This window comes from Rhinatrema bivittatum, chromosome 7 (assembly GCF_901001135.1).
Source record: "Rhinatrema bivittatum chromosome 7, aRhiBiv1.1, whole genome shotgun sequence".
NCBI lineage: Eukaryota > Metazoa > Chordata > Amphibia > Gymnophiona > Rhinatrematidae > Rhinatrema > Rhinatrema bivittatum.
In genome coordinates this window covers 105,136,193-105,153,928 of record NC_042621.1, presented here as the reverse complement: position 1 = coordinate 105,153,928, position 17,736 = coordinate 105,136,193, and the positions used below count along the sequence as shown (strand labels likewise).

The window sequence follows — 17,736 nt, the reverse complement described above, 5'->3', positions numbered from 1 at the left end:
AATGTCCTGTAATCTCATCCTATAACATCTGAAATATGGCAAGGGCAGTACTTGAATAGCAAGAGGTCTATTACTCAGATGGCTTGTCAGGCTACGTTCAGGATGTAGCCAGATAAACTGTGCTTGTAGCCATTTCCGCTGCAATCATCAGCTTGACTTACGGTGTTAAGATATCCAGATAAGAACTTTCTGGGGCAGGCCAGGCTTAGCCAGATAACTCCAATATTCAGAGTAATTGGGTAAGTTAACTGAATAAGTCTGCTCATGTCCTGAGGCTGCCCTAAAGTTATCCAGGTAACTTTGAATCTAACTGGGAATATTCAGCTGCACCACTGAACAATATCCTGTCTAAATTACCTGGATAACTTATCCACACTGCCCATGGCTGAATCTGGACCTCTGAATCTCTAAGGAACCCGGAATCGAAATTCATTCTGAATGAGTTCTGTAGCAGGCTCTCTTCCCTCTGATCCCATGTCCAAGATTAGTGTTAGGGAGCAATCTTCCCTGTGACTCAGGATCCCATCATGATGTGAGGTGGGGGCACCCTTCTCTGTAACGGCCGATACAGTAAAACCCGTGGGAGAGCGGGCGAGCGCACAGGTCACTCTCCTGTGCACGCGATTCACTAAATTAATTTCTTTAAATTAGGCCTGGCGGTAAAAAGAGGCGCTAGGGACACTAGCGCATCCCTAGCGCCTCTTATTTGACAGGAGCGGCGGCTGTCAGCGGGTTTGACAGCCGACGCTTAATTTTGCCGGCGTCGGTTCTCAAACCCGCTGACAGCCACGGGCTCGGAAACCGGACGCCGGCAAAATTGAGCGTCCGGTTTTCAAGCCGCGGGCCGATTTCAATTTTTTTTTTTTAACTTTTCGTAACTTTCGGGACCTCCGACTTAATATCGCTATGATATTAAGTCGGAGGGTGTACAGAAAAGCAGTTTTTACTGCTTTTCTGTGCACTTCCCCGGTGCCGGCAGAAATTAACGCCGACCTTTGGGTAGGCGCAAATTTCTAAAAGTAAAATGTGTGGCTTGGCTGCACATTTTACTTACTGAATCGTGTGGGAATACCTAATAGGGCCATCAACATGCATTTGCATGTTGCGGGCGCTATTACGTTCGGGGGGGTTGGACGTGCGTTTTGGGCGCGCTATTACCCCTTACTGAATAAGGGGTAAAGCTAGCGCATCGAAAATGCACGTCCAAATGCCGGCTAACAGAGTGCTCCGTTGGAGGGCACTGTACTGTATCGGCCTGTAAGTTAGTACTGAGGCAAAGTTCCTGCACAGTGCTAGGGCAGAAGTAGATCCTTAGAAGCTGGTTTTCAGTGTGTATGGAATATGCACCGGACATACTGGCACATATTTGATCTTAGAACCAATTACTTTATGTATTCTAACTAAGCCCGAGATCCACATGTTTACAACTGTTGAGAACCACAGCTGCCAAACCTCTATTAAGGAATGTTATGCCCTCTAAGTCAGTACTGAGCCAGCGTTGTGTTAGCAAGCACCAAGCTGATTCTGGCTGGGCCGGTGCAAGGGGATTAGGTGCACTAGGTGGACTTTCAATCTTGCACCCTTCCCAATGATGGCAGCTCTGGTATAACATCCTCCTCTCCTCACTCAGCATCCACCTTTTACTGCCTTCTCACCAGGTCCTGCATCCCGCTCCCTTTCTCCTAGCATCCCTTCTTTTTCTGTCCAGTATTTCTACTTTCCTTACCTAGTTTCTTCCTCTTTCTCTCCTTCACTTCCTACCCAGCAACTCAACATTACCCCACACTCCTTTTTTTTTTTTGCAATCCCCAGCATCCTCTCTCTCTCTCTCCATCTTCTACCTACCCAGAATCCTCTCTTTTTCTGCACCCTAGCTTCACCTGAACACCCTCGCTCCACAACTCTCCTACCATCCAGCTTCCTCTCTGTCTCCACCTCCTTTATCTTCCCTTCTCTTCCCTTTATAAGTGGGTAGGCAGCACCTGGAGGTATTTGCTCCCCTCCCCGTCCCAAATTCTGGTGCCTTAAGTGACCATCTTGTTCACCTAGGGGTAGATTTTCAGAGCCCTGCTCGCCTAAATCCGCCCAAAACCGGGCGGATTTAGGCGAGCAGGGCCCTGCGCGCCGGGAAGCCTATTTTACATAGGCCTCCCGGCGCGCGCAGAGCCCCGGGACTCGCGTAAGTCCCGGGGTTCTCGGAGGGGGGGCGTGTCGGGGGCGTGTCGGGGGGCGGGCCCGGTCGTCGCGGCGTTCCGGGGGCGTGTCGGCAGCGTTTTGGGGGCGGGTACGGGGCGTGGCTACGGCCCGGGGGCGTGGCCGCGCCCTCCGTACCCGCCCCCAGGTCGCGGCCCGGCGCGCAGGAGGCCCGCTGGCGCGCGGGGATTTACGCCTCCCTCCGGGAGGCGTAAATCCCCCGACAAAGGTAGGATGGGGGTTTAGACAGGGCCGGGCGGGTGGGTTAGGTAGGGGAAGGGAGGGGAAGGTGAGGGGAGGGCAAAGGAAAGTTCCCTTCTAGGCCGCTCCGATTTCGGAGCGGCCTAGGAGGGAACGGGGGTAGGCTGCGCGGCTCGGCGCGCGCAGGCTATACGAAATCGATAGCCTTGCGCGCGCCGATCCAGGATTTTAGCCGATACGCGCGACTACGCGCGTATCTACTAAAATCCAGCGTACTTTTGTTTGCGCCTGGAGCGCAAACAAAAGTAGGCTGTTCGCGCTCGTCTGAAAATCTACCCCCTAATGGAAGAACTGGCCCTATTTGTTACGCTTGGGCTCCGGTCAGGAGTCGTGAACACCACCCAGCAGGGTGGCTCCAGGTGGAGAGAGACAGGAATGGCTAGAAACAGTGTCTGGTTCCAGGCTGGGTCAGGGCAGGCAGCAAGTAGCAGTGTCTCGGTTCAGGCTGGGTCAGGGCAGGCGGCAAGTAGCAGTGTCTGGGTTCAGGCTGGGTCAGGGCAGGCGGCAAGTAGCAGTGTCTGGGTCTAGGCTGGGTCAGGGCAGGCGGCAAGTAGCAGTGTCTGGGTTCAGGCTGGGTCAGGGCAAGGCAGGTCAGAAGGCCCGTAGGCCACACACAGTAAGCAAGGCAAGGCAGAGAAGGCCCATAGGCCACACACCGTAAGCAGGGCAAGGCAGGTCAGAAGGCCCGTAGGCCACACACACACACACAGAAGGCCCGTAGGCCACACACCGTAGTCAGGGCAAGGCAGGTCAGAAGGCCCGTAGGCCACACACACACACACACACAGAAGGCCCGTAGGCCACACACCGTAAGCAGAGCAGGCAGGTCAGAAGGCCCGTAGGCCACACATACACAGAAGGCCCGTAGGCCACACACCGTAAGCAGAGCAGGCAGGTCAGAAGGCCCGTAGGCCACACATACACAGAAGGCCCGTAGGCCACACACCGTAAGCAGAGCAGGCAGGTCAGAAGGCCCGTAGGCCACGCAAGGCAAGGCAAGAAAAAGGCCCGAAGGCCGCGCAGGGCAAGGCAAGGAAAGGCCCGAAGGCCGCGCAGGGCAAAGCAAGGAAAGGCCCGAAGGCCGCGCAAGGCTAGAGCAGGGAGCCCAGGAGAGCTCGATGCCGAAGCACCGAGGGAACTGTCAGGCAGGGTTATAAGGGCCAACCCAGAACATAGAGTGGACAGGGGAGATGGCCTGGGCCTGTCAGGAGAGCCAGCACTAGAGGGACCCCTGGTGGTGAGGCGGTTGCACTGCAGCCAAAACTGTAACACTATTTTCTTGGGTTGTCTTATAGATAAGCCTGAGTAGCTCAAATGGTAACGCATGAGACCTTTAATCTGTGGGTCATGGGATCAAACCCATGTTGGGAGAGAATGATATATCCCTGGAGGAAAGGAGGAGCAGGGTGATATGATACAGACTTTCAGATACTTGAAAGGTTTTAATAATCCAAAGACAACAACAAACCTTTTCCCATTGGAAAAAAATCAGCAGAACCAGGGGTCATGATTTAAAACTCCAGGGAGGAAGACTCAGAACCAATGTCAGGAAGTATTTCTTCACAGAAAGGGTGGTGCATGCCTGGAATGCCCTTCCGGAGGAAGTGGTGAAGACCAAAACTGAAGGAATTTAAAGGGGCGTGGGATAAACACTGTGGATCCATAAAGTCTAGAGGATGTGAATGAAGAGAATTGGATGGGGGTAGCTTGCGCGAATGACGACTACTACCTGGTGATTAATACCCTTATTCAATAAACATACTCACTGTTAATGTGACTCCAACATTGCTCTATGCTTCAACGGCAAGAGGAAATGTGGGACAAAGGATTTGCATGCACGAATAAGCTTGGGAGTAGCTTGCTTGTTGCAGCTGTTACTACCCCAAACCAAATAAGGCTGATACTTCACTTTCAATGCATATCCAGCATAGCTCTCTGCTTCAATGGCAGGGGGAATGAAGAAAAGAGGATTTATATTCAGACAACAACCAACAATGACTAAATTGCATAGTCTGGGTAAACAAATAAGCGTGGGAGTGGCTTGCTTGTTGTGGTGGTTACTACCCCGAACCAATTAAGCCTGATTCTTCACTTTGAATACATATACAGCGCAGCTCACTGCTTCAACTGCAGGGGGAATGAAGAAAAGAGGATTTATATTCAGACAACAACCAACAAGGACTAAATTGCACAGGCTGGGGAAACAAGCATGGGAGTAGCTTGCTTATTACGGTGGTTACTACCCCTAACCAATTAGGCTTGATACTTCACTTTAATGCAGCTCCAGCACTGCTCTCTACATCAATGGCAGGGGAGGAAGGAAATTAGAACCAAAAAGTTACCAATAAGGGCCCTGAACTCAGCAGTCAGAGTAACAGATAAGTATGAGAAAAATAAGTGTGAAAGCTTGCTGGGCAGACTGGAATGGCCGTTTGGTCTTCTTCTGTCGTCATTTCTATGTTTCTATATGGAATCAAACTTCAAGGTGTCATTATTAAAAGTCCCAGAGAACCTTTCATCATGGGTGACGTTACATTGCAAGACACGTATAAGAAGAATCTAGCACCGATTGAAATGTTCATATCCCTTCTTAAAGAACTGATTCTGTTTCTGAAAGAACTATACACATGAGTTACTGAACAAATGAAGGTTGGAGTCATTAAGCCTCTGCTCATCTTGCTGCAGACTGGAGTCAGTGTTGTTCTTGCTCTAGCTCACTACAGTAAATAAGTCAAGTTTATTCATTAGCACACTCAGTGAATTTACTGCCCGAAATCATCTAATTGTTTATCAATGTATTGATCACAGAGCAAAAAGGCCTTTACCATAACTAAACTCTTTCCAGGATCAGATTCCTTATAAAGACCCAACAAACATAATGCTGAAATACAAGAGTTTTGGAGATCTGACATACCCCTTCTTCACGTGTGAAGAAACACACGTGTGCCCCATCACAGCTGTATGCCTTGCACATATGCAGTGTGTGCTGTGCATATGCTGAGCAGAGACAGAATAAATAATGGCAGATAAAGACCAAAATGATCTAATCCAGTCTGCCCAGTTGAGATTCATCCTCTATGGGGAGATGCACATGCAAATTCCCATATGAAACCCAGCACCAAGTGCCCACTCCCCCACCCCCACCCTATCTCTTGCCTGACTTCTGCTAGCAGTGCTCTCCATATCCCTGGCACACATGCCTGAAATCCATTAGCGCGATGGCCTCCACCATGTCTGCTGGTAGGGCATTCTAGGCCTTGCTCTTCTTAACATTCATTCTTACAAGTTCAATAACCCAAGCCCTCGGTTCTGGATTATTACCAAGTTTTGTAATAATCCCTTCAGCTGCCAAAGATAGTGAGGCTGTTGTGAAAAATCCAACCTCCCCATGCTCACTGACATTTGGGTTATAACCATGGTTCCTCCATGCTGATTCCCTCAGCCTTCTTGGAAGCCCGATGCTGTTGTATCACTGCTGTTTAGAGTTGTAACCTCTGCTCCATTCAGAAGCGCGCACACACACACTCATACACTGTACACAAACAGTGCACTCATTAAACAAACACACTGTACACCAATTACACATAAGTTCTTTTGAGGAGGATTGTGGGATATCATTTAAAACCTCCTCAATCCTCAGATACGGAGACTCGGAACATCTTGAGGGGAAAGGAACTCCTGCTCCAGCCACTCCCAGACAATCTCTTCCCAGCAGACTTTGCTTCTCTTCCTCAGGATATCGAAAGGGCTTTTTTAATTTCCTAATATCAAATAATAAACCCAGGGTTAATCAGATCAAATCAGGAATACATGAACTATTGCTGAATTAATATATTCTGACTCCATTTTATATATATATATACATACACATACACACACACACACACACACACACACACACACTCTCTCTCTCTGCATGGGACTCAACCATGATCTCAGAGCTGGGAGGATGAGCATTCGGTGGCAATCTCTGAGCTGGGAAAATGGACTCAGCCGTGGTCTCTTAGGTAAGGGAGCACAGGCTCAGTTATGATCTCTGACATGGGGGCGAGCATTCAGGCACAAGCTAGGATCTGACTGGATTATCTGAGCAGGCCATGGACACTCAGGCATGTGCTGGAAGTGCAAGTACTTGGCATGGCCTCTGAGCTGGCAGCGGGTGCTTGGCCAAGATCTCCGAGCTGGATGTGAGTGCTCAGCAGCAATCAATAAGGATACTTACCCTGAACGGTGTCAGGAATTTTAACTCCCAGGTAGAGGAGATACAGTATTATTGAAATATGCACAAATTATCACATTTTGGTGATGCAGAGTAGTTATAGGTGGGCTTTGCCAAGCAATCAAGGGGCAACAATTAGTGTCATGGGCAGGGTTATATAACCAAGTGAGCTCTCTGGGGCAGTCAGATTTCACTAATATTAGAACTTCTGGTGTGATATTTCACAAAATCCCCCATTATTAGAGATTAAGTAGGACTTAGTTGTGTGTATGGAGGTAGTAAAGTGAGTGCCTGGGCAGGGGGAAAGAGACCGCCTCTCTTATATTAGTGATGTGATTAGATTCTTTTTCTCACCGCCTGCTTCAGAGCCTCCCATGAGCGATGCTCCAGCTGCAGGACCTTCAACCTCAGCCACTGGGGCTGGTCTGGAATAGCAAAGGCCATGATAATTTTCAGTGTGATAAGGATGTGCTGAGGGAAAAGCAAAAATAACCTCATTAATTAATGACAAGAATAGGAAGCAGAGCCAGGAAAGATTTGGGGGCCAGGCCTGTAGTCATGTGGTCACAGACTTGAGTTCCATTCTTGGGTCACACTCTCAGATTTAGAGGGCTGGATCCTGCTGAAGTAGAATTCACAGCCCATGGGGTAGCCCAGGTGAACCAATAACCTCTCTTAAAGTACCATTTGATGGCCAAAAATCCAACCCCACTGAACATAGTTCTTGGGCACAGAGGTTAGGGGTGCTGCACTGCTTGAACCTATGCAAAGCAAGGGATGGAGGAGATACCACATGCTCTGGTGCCATCCCGAGGAAGATCAGCCCTCTTAGTCCATTAAGCTTTTTTCCATTGCTGTAGCTTTTCTCAACCTCGCTAGATCTCTGCAATTCTCTCACTCACTGTTGGTGAAGCCTCTTCTCCAGCTTCAGATCCACACTTCTCCCTTTACGCTGTTTACTAGAACTTCAATCTGCAGCCTCCAGATGTAGCTATTGGTGCATGCTCTTCTGGACAGAAAGAATGTACAATCATGGACCTCAACTGAGAGAGTATGAGGGAGGAAGCAAGATAATAGAATTCCTCCACTTCTGCTGTGGATCAGGCCTTCAAAATTGTGACAACATGGGAAAGACAACTAAACCCTTTTGGAGACACTGCCCAGAGCCTTCATTAAAGCAGAAGCTAAACCAGAACATGCTTCTTTATAAATCAAATGTTGCAAATCCACAGCATCCTCTACTAGCTGCAGGAGATGAGGGGCACTCCTGCTGCCAGCAGTTGGAGAGCAGAAAAGAAGGCATTCAGCAGCCAGGCAGGGTAATAATGGCAGGATGGCAGCACAGTGTCACTCCCGTCACGCACCAGGCTCAGGCAGGTTGGATTTATGCACCCAGACCCTAGGAAATTTCAGCCCACGCTCAGTCGCTGAAGACTGCCTGCCCTCTGTGATCAATGTTAACAGAGCCTGGACAGAGGACTCAGAGAGTTGTGTTGTGCCCCTGCAGTGCCACCTCCCGTCCTGTAACAAGAAACTGAAGGGAGAAGGCATTCAGGCAATTTAGAGCAGGACACAAAGCCAAGAGGACTCACTGCTGCTCTCCTTCTTCACCTCTGGTTTCTAATCATGGCCCTTCACTTGACCCCTCCACCTCACCTAGGTACTCCTCCATTTAAAATCCATGTTAATGAAGGCATTAGCTAGCTAGGACTCTGTAATGTAGAGAGGCGTAACCGGTGTTTTCTTAATGTTGGAAATTTAACTCCTGCTCGGAGCTGGTGGAGTAAAGTTTCTGGGGCTAGTGGTACTTCTACAGCAGCGATTCTTAACCCCGTCCTTGGGGATACTCCTGCTCAGTCAGGGTTTCAGGATATCCACCACAAATATGCATTAGACAGATTTGCATGCATTGACTGGCTAAGTTGTGGCCCAAGGACAGGGCTGAGAACCTCTGATCTACAGGGCTGAACCTGCAGTTCGTAAGGCCCAAATGGGGTCCTATGGCCAGGATTTATATGCAAAAAACATGTTTTCTGCACCTGTGCAAACCAAACAGCAGGTGTTATTGTGTGCAGGTAGATTTAGTGCAATCATTTTTAAAGCAGAATTATGCATGTACATCCACTTTAACAACTCATTGTGCATAAACCAAGCCTGCCTTGGGGAACTCACAGCCAGTTGGGTGTTCAAGGTATCTGCAATGAATATGCATAAGACAAATTTGCATATATTGAGTCTCCATGGAAAACAAATTTATCTAATGCATATTCATTGCGGATATCCTGAAAATCCGACTGGCTGTGGGGTCCTCAGGACAGTTTTAGGAAGTCCTGGCATAAACCATGCTCTATGTACATTTGTGAATGCACATTTTTAGGTTAACATGCTTTTTAAAAGTCCCAATGCATTAGCACAGTGTTTCCCAACCCTCTCCTGAAGGTACACCAAACCAGTTGGTTTTACAGGCTTGCCACAATCAATCTACACAAGATAGATTTGCATATCCAGGGTCTCCAATGGATGCAAATCTATCTCATGCATATTCATTATGGCTACCCTGGAAACCCAACTGGTTAAGTGTGCTTCCAGGAGAGTGCACTCTTTTTAACATGCAAATAAAGAAAATGTGCACTGAAGTTCAGTACATATCTTTTACTCAAGTCTTATTACACCAAGGCTATTCTGTGCTGTGCAGGCAGCGATTTAGTTTTCTGTCACTCCTAGGAGAGGAGGCTCGATGACAGAGAACAGAATGCTCTGCTTTATGTGCATTTACGGCTGCAGTACCCAAAGGAATGTTAACTGTTAGACTGTAAATTTAAAAGAAAATCAGTTTCCAGATATGTTTCTATGCAATTTAGTTTAATGCTTATTGGTGGTGTCCAATTTTCAGAGTTTTGCTTCCCTCTGAAGTTTACTCTTGGCCAATTTTTCTAGCCCAACTGACTTCATCTCTCCTATGTCTGACTGGTCTGGTCTGTTCTCTAGAGGTTAAAACTTAGAGAGAGGGAAGCATGGTACTAGCAATCTATTCCTCACAAAGAAGAAACATGTTTTCAAAAGTCAATTATATATTAATTATGAGAGACCCCCTACTGTCAAACTTAGCAAGCTTTGAACTTGTCAATGTCCTCCGACACGGTCCCGTGTTTCACCTGAAGGCTGTGGTGGGAGGGACGGAGCATACAGTGAATCAAAAACCAAAACAAAATGATACAAATCAATCAAAGAGGACATATACATGGGATACAACAGGCGGTAAAAAATGCTACAGAAGCAAATGGAAAAACAAATGCAATTGCTTGGCGTATCCACTTTCCCCTTTCTATCAGAAATTTTACATATCCCCTGACGGGTCATGGATATCCTTTTGCCATTCGACGTCATGCCTTTCTGTCGGGGTGATATATGTCATCATGTGCCTCTGACCCAAACTGTACGTAGACAAAACCTCATGGACTTTGAAAACCCGCATTTTTGAACACAGATCGTGCATTTGCTCAGTCCATGAGGAGGCACCACTGGTATAGCCCTGGATTGATGTATCTCACTCCCCCTCAAAGCATTTTGCGACTGACCTGCTGATCCTCTTACCGATTTTGATGTAGAACATTTACGGCGCGAGCAAAAGTGGATTTTTAACCTTCAATGACTGTTTCCTAAGGGGCTAAGCATGGAAACCGAGCGGCCTCATTTCTTGGGATCATATTCCCTCCTGCCGCCCCTCTCCCCTGATTGCTCCAGTGTGGTTCAGCATGTCTTGCTACACAACCTGATGTTTCGACAGCCTTGCTATACTTTGCTTGTTCTTTGGTTGGATATGTCTAGTCACATGACTTGTCTTTGATTGGTTGGTCGGTCTTCTCCGGCACGAAAAACTGTCTATGACTGATTTAAAAGTCTCTGTATTGTCATCCTCTGTAAGAGCTCCTACACCTGACTGATTGGTGCATTTATGGTTTGTATTTACTGTGACTATCTGGTTTTTTGAATTGTTGATAGCCCTCGCCTTTACAATTGCATTTGCTTTCACATTTGCTTACGTTGCATTATTTTTTTTTACCACTTGTTGTATCCCATACATATGACCTCTTTGATTGATTTGTATCATTTTGTATTTATTTTTGAATCTCTGTATACTCCGACTCTCCTGATGCAGCCTTCAGGCGAAATATGGGACCAGGTCAGGGGGCATCGACACTTTCAAAGCTTACTAAGTTTGACAGTAGGAGTCTCTCATAATAAATATACAATTGACTTTTGAAAATGTTTTTCTTCTTTGTGAGAACAAGAATGCTTCCTTCTCTTTAATTTGTGATATTTCAAGCGTGGCTTCTCCGCCCTAATAATACTGGATGCCTGTACTCTAGAGATGACATATCTGCATTTTTATGATGGGGATGTTAAGCAGAAAGGAAGGGTGATACTCAACAATATACAGACAGAGCAGGTACAATCCTTCCAGTGATACTTTGATGACACACAGCAGTGCCACTATTTTTTGGTAACACTGACATTACAGACAGAGCACTAGCAAAGGGTTGTCAGTGATACTATGATGTCTTAGGCACTGCTATAGTGACATAGTATTCAGTGATACACTGACATCACCAGCATCAGAGCAGTGACAGCTGTGTATCTTGTGATGCTCTAATGTAAAAGAAGATCCTTCTTTAGAAAAAAAGCAAAAGGGTTAACTAGGGCTGGAGCTGGAAAGAGCGTACTGCAGTAACACATGGAGGGAAACATCACACAGATATTGTTACCCTACTGACCTCCAAGCCAACAGCACACAGGAGGGACTGGTCTGGAGTCAACCCAAGGTCTCGACATAGCTCTTTTACCTCCGGGGAAATGCTAATGATGAAGCAATTGGTACCAATTGCAAAGAAACCTAGCATCTCAAAGGCAACCTGCGGGAAGAAAGCAGACAAGGCTCAGACTGGGTTCCAGGCTGCAGCCCCACCCCCTTTGTGATGTCATTCAGTGGGGATGACATCTTAGAACCCACTGCTGGAGGAGAAAAGGAGCCATCCATTTGCAGGAGGCACAGACTGGGTGAGATGTTCCATTTGACCTCCATCTACAGCTGAGAGACCATTGCTTCCTGGCTGTTTGCGCTGGACCCACTTCCTTTCTGGAGACATGCCCCTCTCATGTTGTCATCCAATGGGGACTACAGCTTAGGGCCTTCTGCCAGAGTTGGGATGCTGTGGGTGAGATGATTCTTCAGGACCAACCAAGTGGGAATGGGAGGGTCTGGGTGTATTTTTTTGGGTAGTGGGTTTTGGTGGGATTGTTTTTAAAACATATAATAAATCAAGCCCAGAAAAAGTTTTCTGTTTCTTGGGTCAGCCGGGACTAGGGATGCTGCAGAGGTAGTGTTCATAGCACTTGGAGTGGAGGGAGTCATACTCATTGTGCAATGGTGACACCTAGTGGCTGAATTTAGGGCCCATGACTGCCCTGTGGTGTGGGACCTAGGCTCAGTCCTATTGCTATAATGACTGGATTACAGGATGTTGGGAGGAGATACACCATTAGGGAAAAAAAATCCCCAAGTAGTTATGAATGAAGGATCACGGCACCAGATCCCAGAGGGAGCAGGAGGAAACTTTCAGGTTTAAAAAAAAACAACTCTCCGTGTGTTTTGTGCATTTAGGGTTTTAAAGGTGGAAATGTTTTTCCTTCTCCCCGATGCCCCTCCTCCTCCCGGACTCCACCCTGATAGTGACACGCTCACTCCCAACCTCCAACGCTGTTTCTCATCACCCCCTCTTCCCAGCTCCATTCTACAGCGCCAAACGGCAACATTTCTTCCGCTTCACTGCCAGCGACGTTCCTCTAATGCCAGTGTAACCCTCATTCTCTTCGTCTGTCTCCCACCCTTCCCTGTCATGCTCCTTTGCTCACTCGAGCAACCCCCCCAGGACATTTATCCTCACTTTCCCAACAACGACGCTCTTCCCCACTCCCACCTACGAGACCCAAAAATGTGGCACACTGATGCCATGGTCGAGGATTATTGGCATCAGGGAATAGGGGTGGGGGGTGGGGAGAAGGGGATTCACTGGCACCAGAATAAATGGTAGGGAAGGGGAAGGATTTTGTCATCAGGAGGGACGGCAAGGATGGAGAAAGAGGAGCACTGGCACCAGAATGCCAGTGAGAGAGGAGAAGGAGCATCACTACTCAGAGGATCTTCCAAGGAGGAGGTGGTGGCAGGTGAGGAGGAACAGCAGAGGTGGTACAGTAGGTGTGGAATAAAAGCAGTACAGAATGGGTGTGGGGCAAAGATGACCCAGGTGAGGGGGTAAGCTGAAGGTGTCACAGTGAGAAGGATGAGGCATGGATCGTCACCAGAGGAGGTGTCGGGGGCACGGAGGTAGAGGCATCACCAAAGGAGGAGAGGTAGTGCAGGGTAAGGAAGTCGTGGGCATCTTGGGGGAGGAACAGGACGAGGAATTGGAAGTAACATGGGGAGAAGGGTGAGCCCGAAGATGTGGAAGTGTAACGAGGGGCAGAATTTAGGGGAACACTGGGCAAGGCAGATGGAGAAAGTGGGGCACAGGACATGAGTGGGAGGGGTAGAGGAGTGGGGCTTTCGGGAGTGGCAGGACGGTGGGAAGGATGGAGAGAGATTATGCTGCTTGCCAACGGCTTGGGAGAGAGAAATGGCAGAGATCAGGCAGCAGCGGATGCGAGAGAAGGCGCTTGGTAGCAGTAGGTGTGGGAGGGAAGAGATGGGCCTCTCGGTGACAGTGGTGATGAAGGAGGAAGGGATACGGGGGGGTAGATTGGGAGGGACAGCAGCAAGGTTTTCTGTAGTGGCAGGAGAGCAGAAGTGCTGAGAGGAAGGGGAGTAGCACTTGCAGGTAACACAGAGATAGATTCAGGAGTAATCTAAAAAAATATTTCTTTATACAGAGGGTAGTGGATGCATGTGTTAGGGAGCGCTAGGAGAGCGGTCCCATTTCTGAGGAGATTGTGTGCCCTTGGACCTCGGCACAGCCCCAGAGGACTCCAAGGCAGAACCGAGGCTGGTGAGACATGTCGAGCCTGGGCTGAGACCAGGAAGCCAAGCCCCTGCTGACCTGCACAGCCTCAGTGACTACTCCAAGCCCTTTCGGATCTGCTGCTGGGAACAGAAAAGGCAGCAGGCCGGACAGAAGATGAGGGCAGACGAAGGCTCTGGAACATGAAGACAGTAACAGGAAGCTTGAGACATGAAGACACAGATGAGAAGCTTGAGCATGAAGACTCAGGATCAAGGTTCAGGAACAAAGTCTAGTACTGGGTTGAGGCTGCGATGCAGCGCGCCCTACCCAGCCCACCACAGGGTGGACCCACGGGACTGGTCGCGGACCACGCTTGAGTGCTGTTAGAGATCTGCTAGGGAGTTAGCAATCTCTTATGCTTCGACTCCTAAGAGGGGAGGAGTTAGCAATCTTGCTAGGAAAGCTCTGAGTTAGAGCTAGGAGTAGCAATCTGTTGTATAGTAGCTCCTGAAGGAGATGGAGTTAGCAGGCTGTTATGAATCTGTTGTTGAAGACTCCTGGTAGGAAAGGAGTAGCCATCTGCTACCAGCGGAGTGCTTGGAGAGGACCCTCAGCTGTAGAGGAATGTAAATAGGTGAATCCTTGGGCCGATGGCAGATGACAGTGCCCCCAGGAGGATATCATGAGAGGGACTACCGGCTAGACTTCAGTATGGAGACAGACACAGAATTCTTTTATTAGACAGGTTAGTAGAACCACCAGAGGTGGCAGTAGTGAGCTGATGTGCCCAGCAGGGCTGAAGTCCCTCAGGTACTTGAACAGCGATCCCAGGGTTGCTGAGCTGTAGAGAAACTGTAGATTAGTGAGTAGACAGGGAATGCTGTGTTCATAGCCAGAACTAGATGACAAAACTCACATAAGGTCTTAAGGAAGCTCAGTAGCTGGAAAGGGCTAGGCCCTCGAGGAACAAGTACCTGGTTCCAGGGAAAGCTCTGAGAGAGCGCTGGTAACTCACAATGTCCGTATCTGCGATCGCTTCCAGGCAGTAGAGAATCTTCAGAGTGTTCAGGAACATGGGCCCTCGAGGTGCGAGTACCGGTTCCTATCGGCAATCTGAAATAGAGAAAAGAGAGCGAGGCCCCCGAGGAGCGGGTACCCCTGGTAAGTCCGAGGAGGCAGAGTAACTTAGGTAGCGAAACCCTTTGCTAACTTGATCTGTTAGCAATTTCTGAGACCTTTTATATTGGAAGCGGATGATGTCAGTTCAGGGGGACGCCCCCGAGGTTCGCGCCCTTGCTGGTACATCATTCGGAGCGTGCACGTCCTACGTCATCAGGAACATGGCGGATCCACAGCGCCGTGCCATTCCAGGGATGCTGGAGGAAGACAGCAAGAAGATGCTGCGGCAGCAAACCGTCCATCAGACCCGGAGGGAGTCGCCACAGTGGTAAGGAGGGCGGAGTGAGGGTGTCGAGCAGCGATGGATGCAACAAGGGTGAAGCAGACTCCAGACGAATACATGAAAGATGAAGCCGGAACATGGCGAAGATTCAGTAGAAGCCTGCACCGAGAAGCGCCCTACACAGCCACCCATGGCTGGTCACAGACCACGTTGGAATGGAGCAGGTTCAGTCAGAGTCTTAGGCATGGACAGAGCAGCCACAAGAACATCCGAGGGCCGAGATGAGATTCAGGATAGGGGACCAAGATGAGACTTGGTTTCAGGCATGAGACAGGGGATCAAGACGAGGCTTGGCTTCAAGCATGAGACACGGGACCAAGACGAGACATGGCTTCAGGCGAGGATGACCCTCCAGAGGATTGCGCTGCAGACGAGAAGGCAGGCTCATGCCACGAGGTGATGAGACACAACATGGCATGCCAGAAGAGGTAGCAATGAGGAACCATGGGTCCAGGAAGCAGAAGCGGAGACGAGGCATCAGGAAGAAACATCAGGAAGACCACGAAAAATCAGGAAGACCACGAAACATCAGGACAAGATGAGAGATAATCCAGAAGAGACCAGGAACATGAAGAACAACAAGGGATCCCACGAAGAACAGGAAATACCAGCAGGAGTGAAGCCGAGAAGTCCATAGGAGAGACTAACTCCTTGCATAGGCCACTAAGGACTGGAAGCTGGGCCCTTAAATATGGCTTAAGATCAGGAAACTCCCAAGGCGGAGTCCAGGTGGGGCCCGGGGCATTTCCTGCCGCGGGCCCTTTAAATCTCTGAAAGAGGCGCGGCCCGCACCTTAGGAACAGGAAGCAGGAAGTTGTGCAGGCCCTTGGCCAGCGGCCCTGCACAGACGCTGGCGACGGAGGAGCAGGGCCGGGCTGAGGAGCAGGCCCCGACACCAGAGGCTGGAGGCGGCTCCCTGCCTCAGAAGGCAGGCTGGGAAGTGGCTCCATGCTGCAAGGGAGCCCGAGGACTGCGGTCTCCGGGCCGCAAGAAGGATGAAGTTGTCGGCGGCACTCCCTGCCACTAGAAGCCACGAAGTCCGCGGCGAAGAGCAATGACTGCGGCTCCTGCCATGAAGATCGTCGGCGGCTCCGTGCCGCGAAGGTAAGCGCCTGCTTGCGGCTAGCTCCGCGAGCAGGAGTGCAACAGCATGGAACAACTCCTGTGGAGGTGGTGGAGACAAGGACAGTATCTGAATTCAAGAAGGCCTGGGATAAACAAAGGGGATCTCTGCGGGAGCAGTAGGGGCTGCCCAGCTGAACTAATTGGTGTGGATGGGCAGACTAGATAGGCTGTATTGTCTTTTTCTGCTAACACATTTTTATGTAATTAAATCTTTAGGAGAACTAGTCCACCATCTAATGTTTGCACCCAACAGAGGACCACTGCTTAGGCAAGAGAACTTTCTAGAACATTCATTCTGCAAAACGATAAAGGAGTAGTTGCACCACCTATAGACAAAAAGTCCCAATCCTCCCACATCCATGCAACTTAATGGAGAATAAACAAGGTGGGGAAACTGAGGGGGAGGGGGAGGAAGATACATAAGAACATAAGAACATGCCATACTGGGTCAGACCAAGGGTCCATCAAGGCCAGCATCCTGTTTCCAACAGTGGCCAATCCAGGCCATAAGAACCTGGCAAGTACCCAAACATTAGATAGATCACAAGCTACTATAGATTATTAATTACAGTCATAGCAGTTTATGGATTGATCCTCTAGGAACTTATGCAAAATGGTTTTTTTTAATCCCAGTTACACTAACTGCTGATAATTCCTTAGTAAAATTTTATATTGTGTATTGAATAAACTAGAAGAAATAAAGTTTAAGTATATTTTCAATTCTGACACCAGATTTCCCTTGGTACTGCATATTTCATTATTTCTTCCCAATTTTTTTATTTAATACATATAAAAATGGGAGGCGGGCTTTTTTTTTTTTTTTTTTTTAAATGCTGTCTTTGTGTTCATTTCTGTGACTGTGACTGCGACCGTGTTTTTCACTGTGATGTTATCAAAGGATGCAAGTTTCCCAGCTTTTGAACACTTGCCGGTGTCTATGTGAGACGAGCTGCATGTATGAGTCGGTCTAGTTCTTTTTCACTGCTTTTTTTGGGTCCTGTCTGTGTTGTGAAATTTAACACAACTAATGAAGTCGATATTCAAAGGGTTTGTCCTACTAACTTCGGGAGTAAGCCAGATAAAACCTGAGATTTGAATATTTTACCCCCATTCTCCCCACCACTCCCTGGCTAAATTTTGTCCAGTACAAAACGGACCTGGGTTAGAGAGGCAGCCTGGGAGGGGGGGTGGCATTTCTGGGCACAGATTCGCTTTGTCCTGGCAGGCGCTGATAGCGGTGCTGCCCGGACACAGTTAGCCAGGTCAGTCTAAGACAGATATTTGCCTGATCAAAGTTATCCAGATAACTTTATCCGGGTATACTCAGGGGTGAACTTCTCTGGGTAAGTTCTGTTGAATTTCCGATTAATGTTAGCCAGATAACTTTCCTGCTTGCCAGCGTACTCGGTAAGGATCCATTTGCTGAAACTGCTTGGGCATCTGCCTCGTCGTTCCTGGTCGGGCTGGCTATTTTTCGT

The 17,736-nt window shown here is 48.7% G+C and overlaps 1 protein-coding gene across 2 annotated transcripts in view; it reads right to left on the bottom strand.

The window, feature by feature from the left end:
- Positions 1-17,736, bottom strand: part of LOC115095337 (anoctamin-10-like) — a 79,587-nt gene that overhangs the window by 3,697 nt on the left and 58,154 nt on the right. Inside the window, exons 11-13 of one of the 2 annotated variants that reach the window (XM_029608867.1) lie at positions 11,449-11,586; positions 7,028-7,144; positions 4,814-6,215 (exon numbers count right to left, since the gene is read on the bottom strand). In XM_029608867.1, the coding sequence (XP_029464727.1) occupies positions 6,186-6,215; positions 7,028-7,144; positions 11,449-11,586 (285 nt within the window). In that variant the 3' untranslated portion in view covers positions 4,814-6,185. Of the gene's footprint in view, positions 1-4,813; positions 6,216-7,027; positions 7,145-11,448; positions 11,587-17,736 lie in introns of those variants that run through there. The other variant, XM_029608866.1, reaches the window with a different exon arrangement.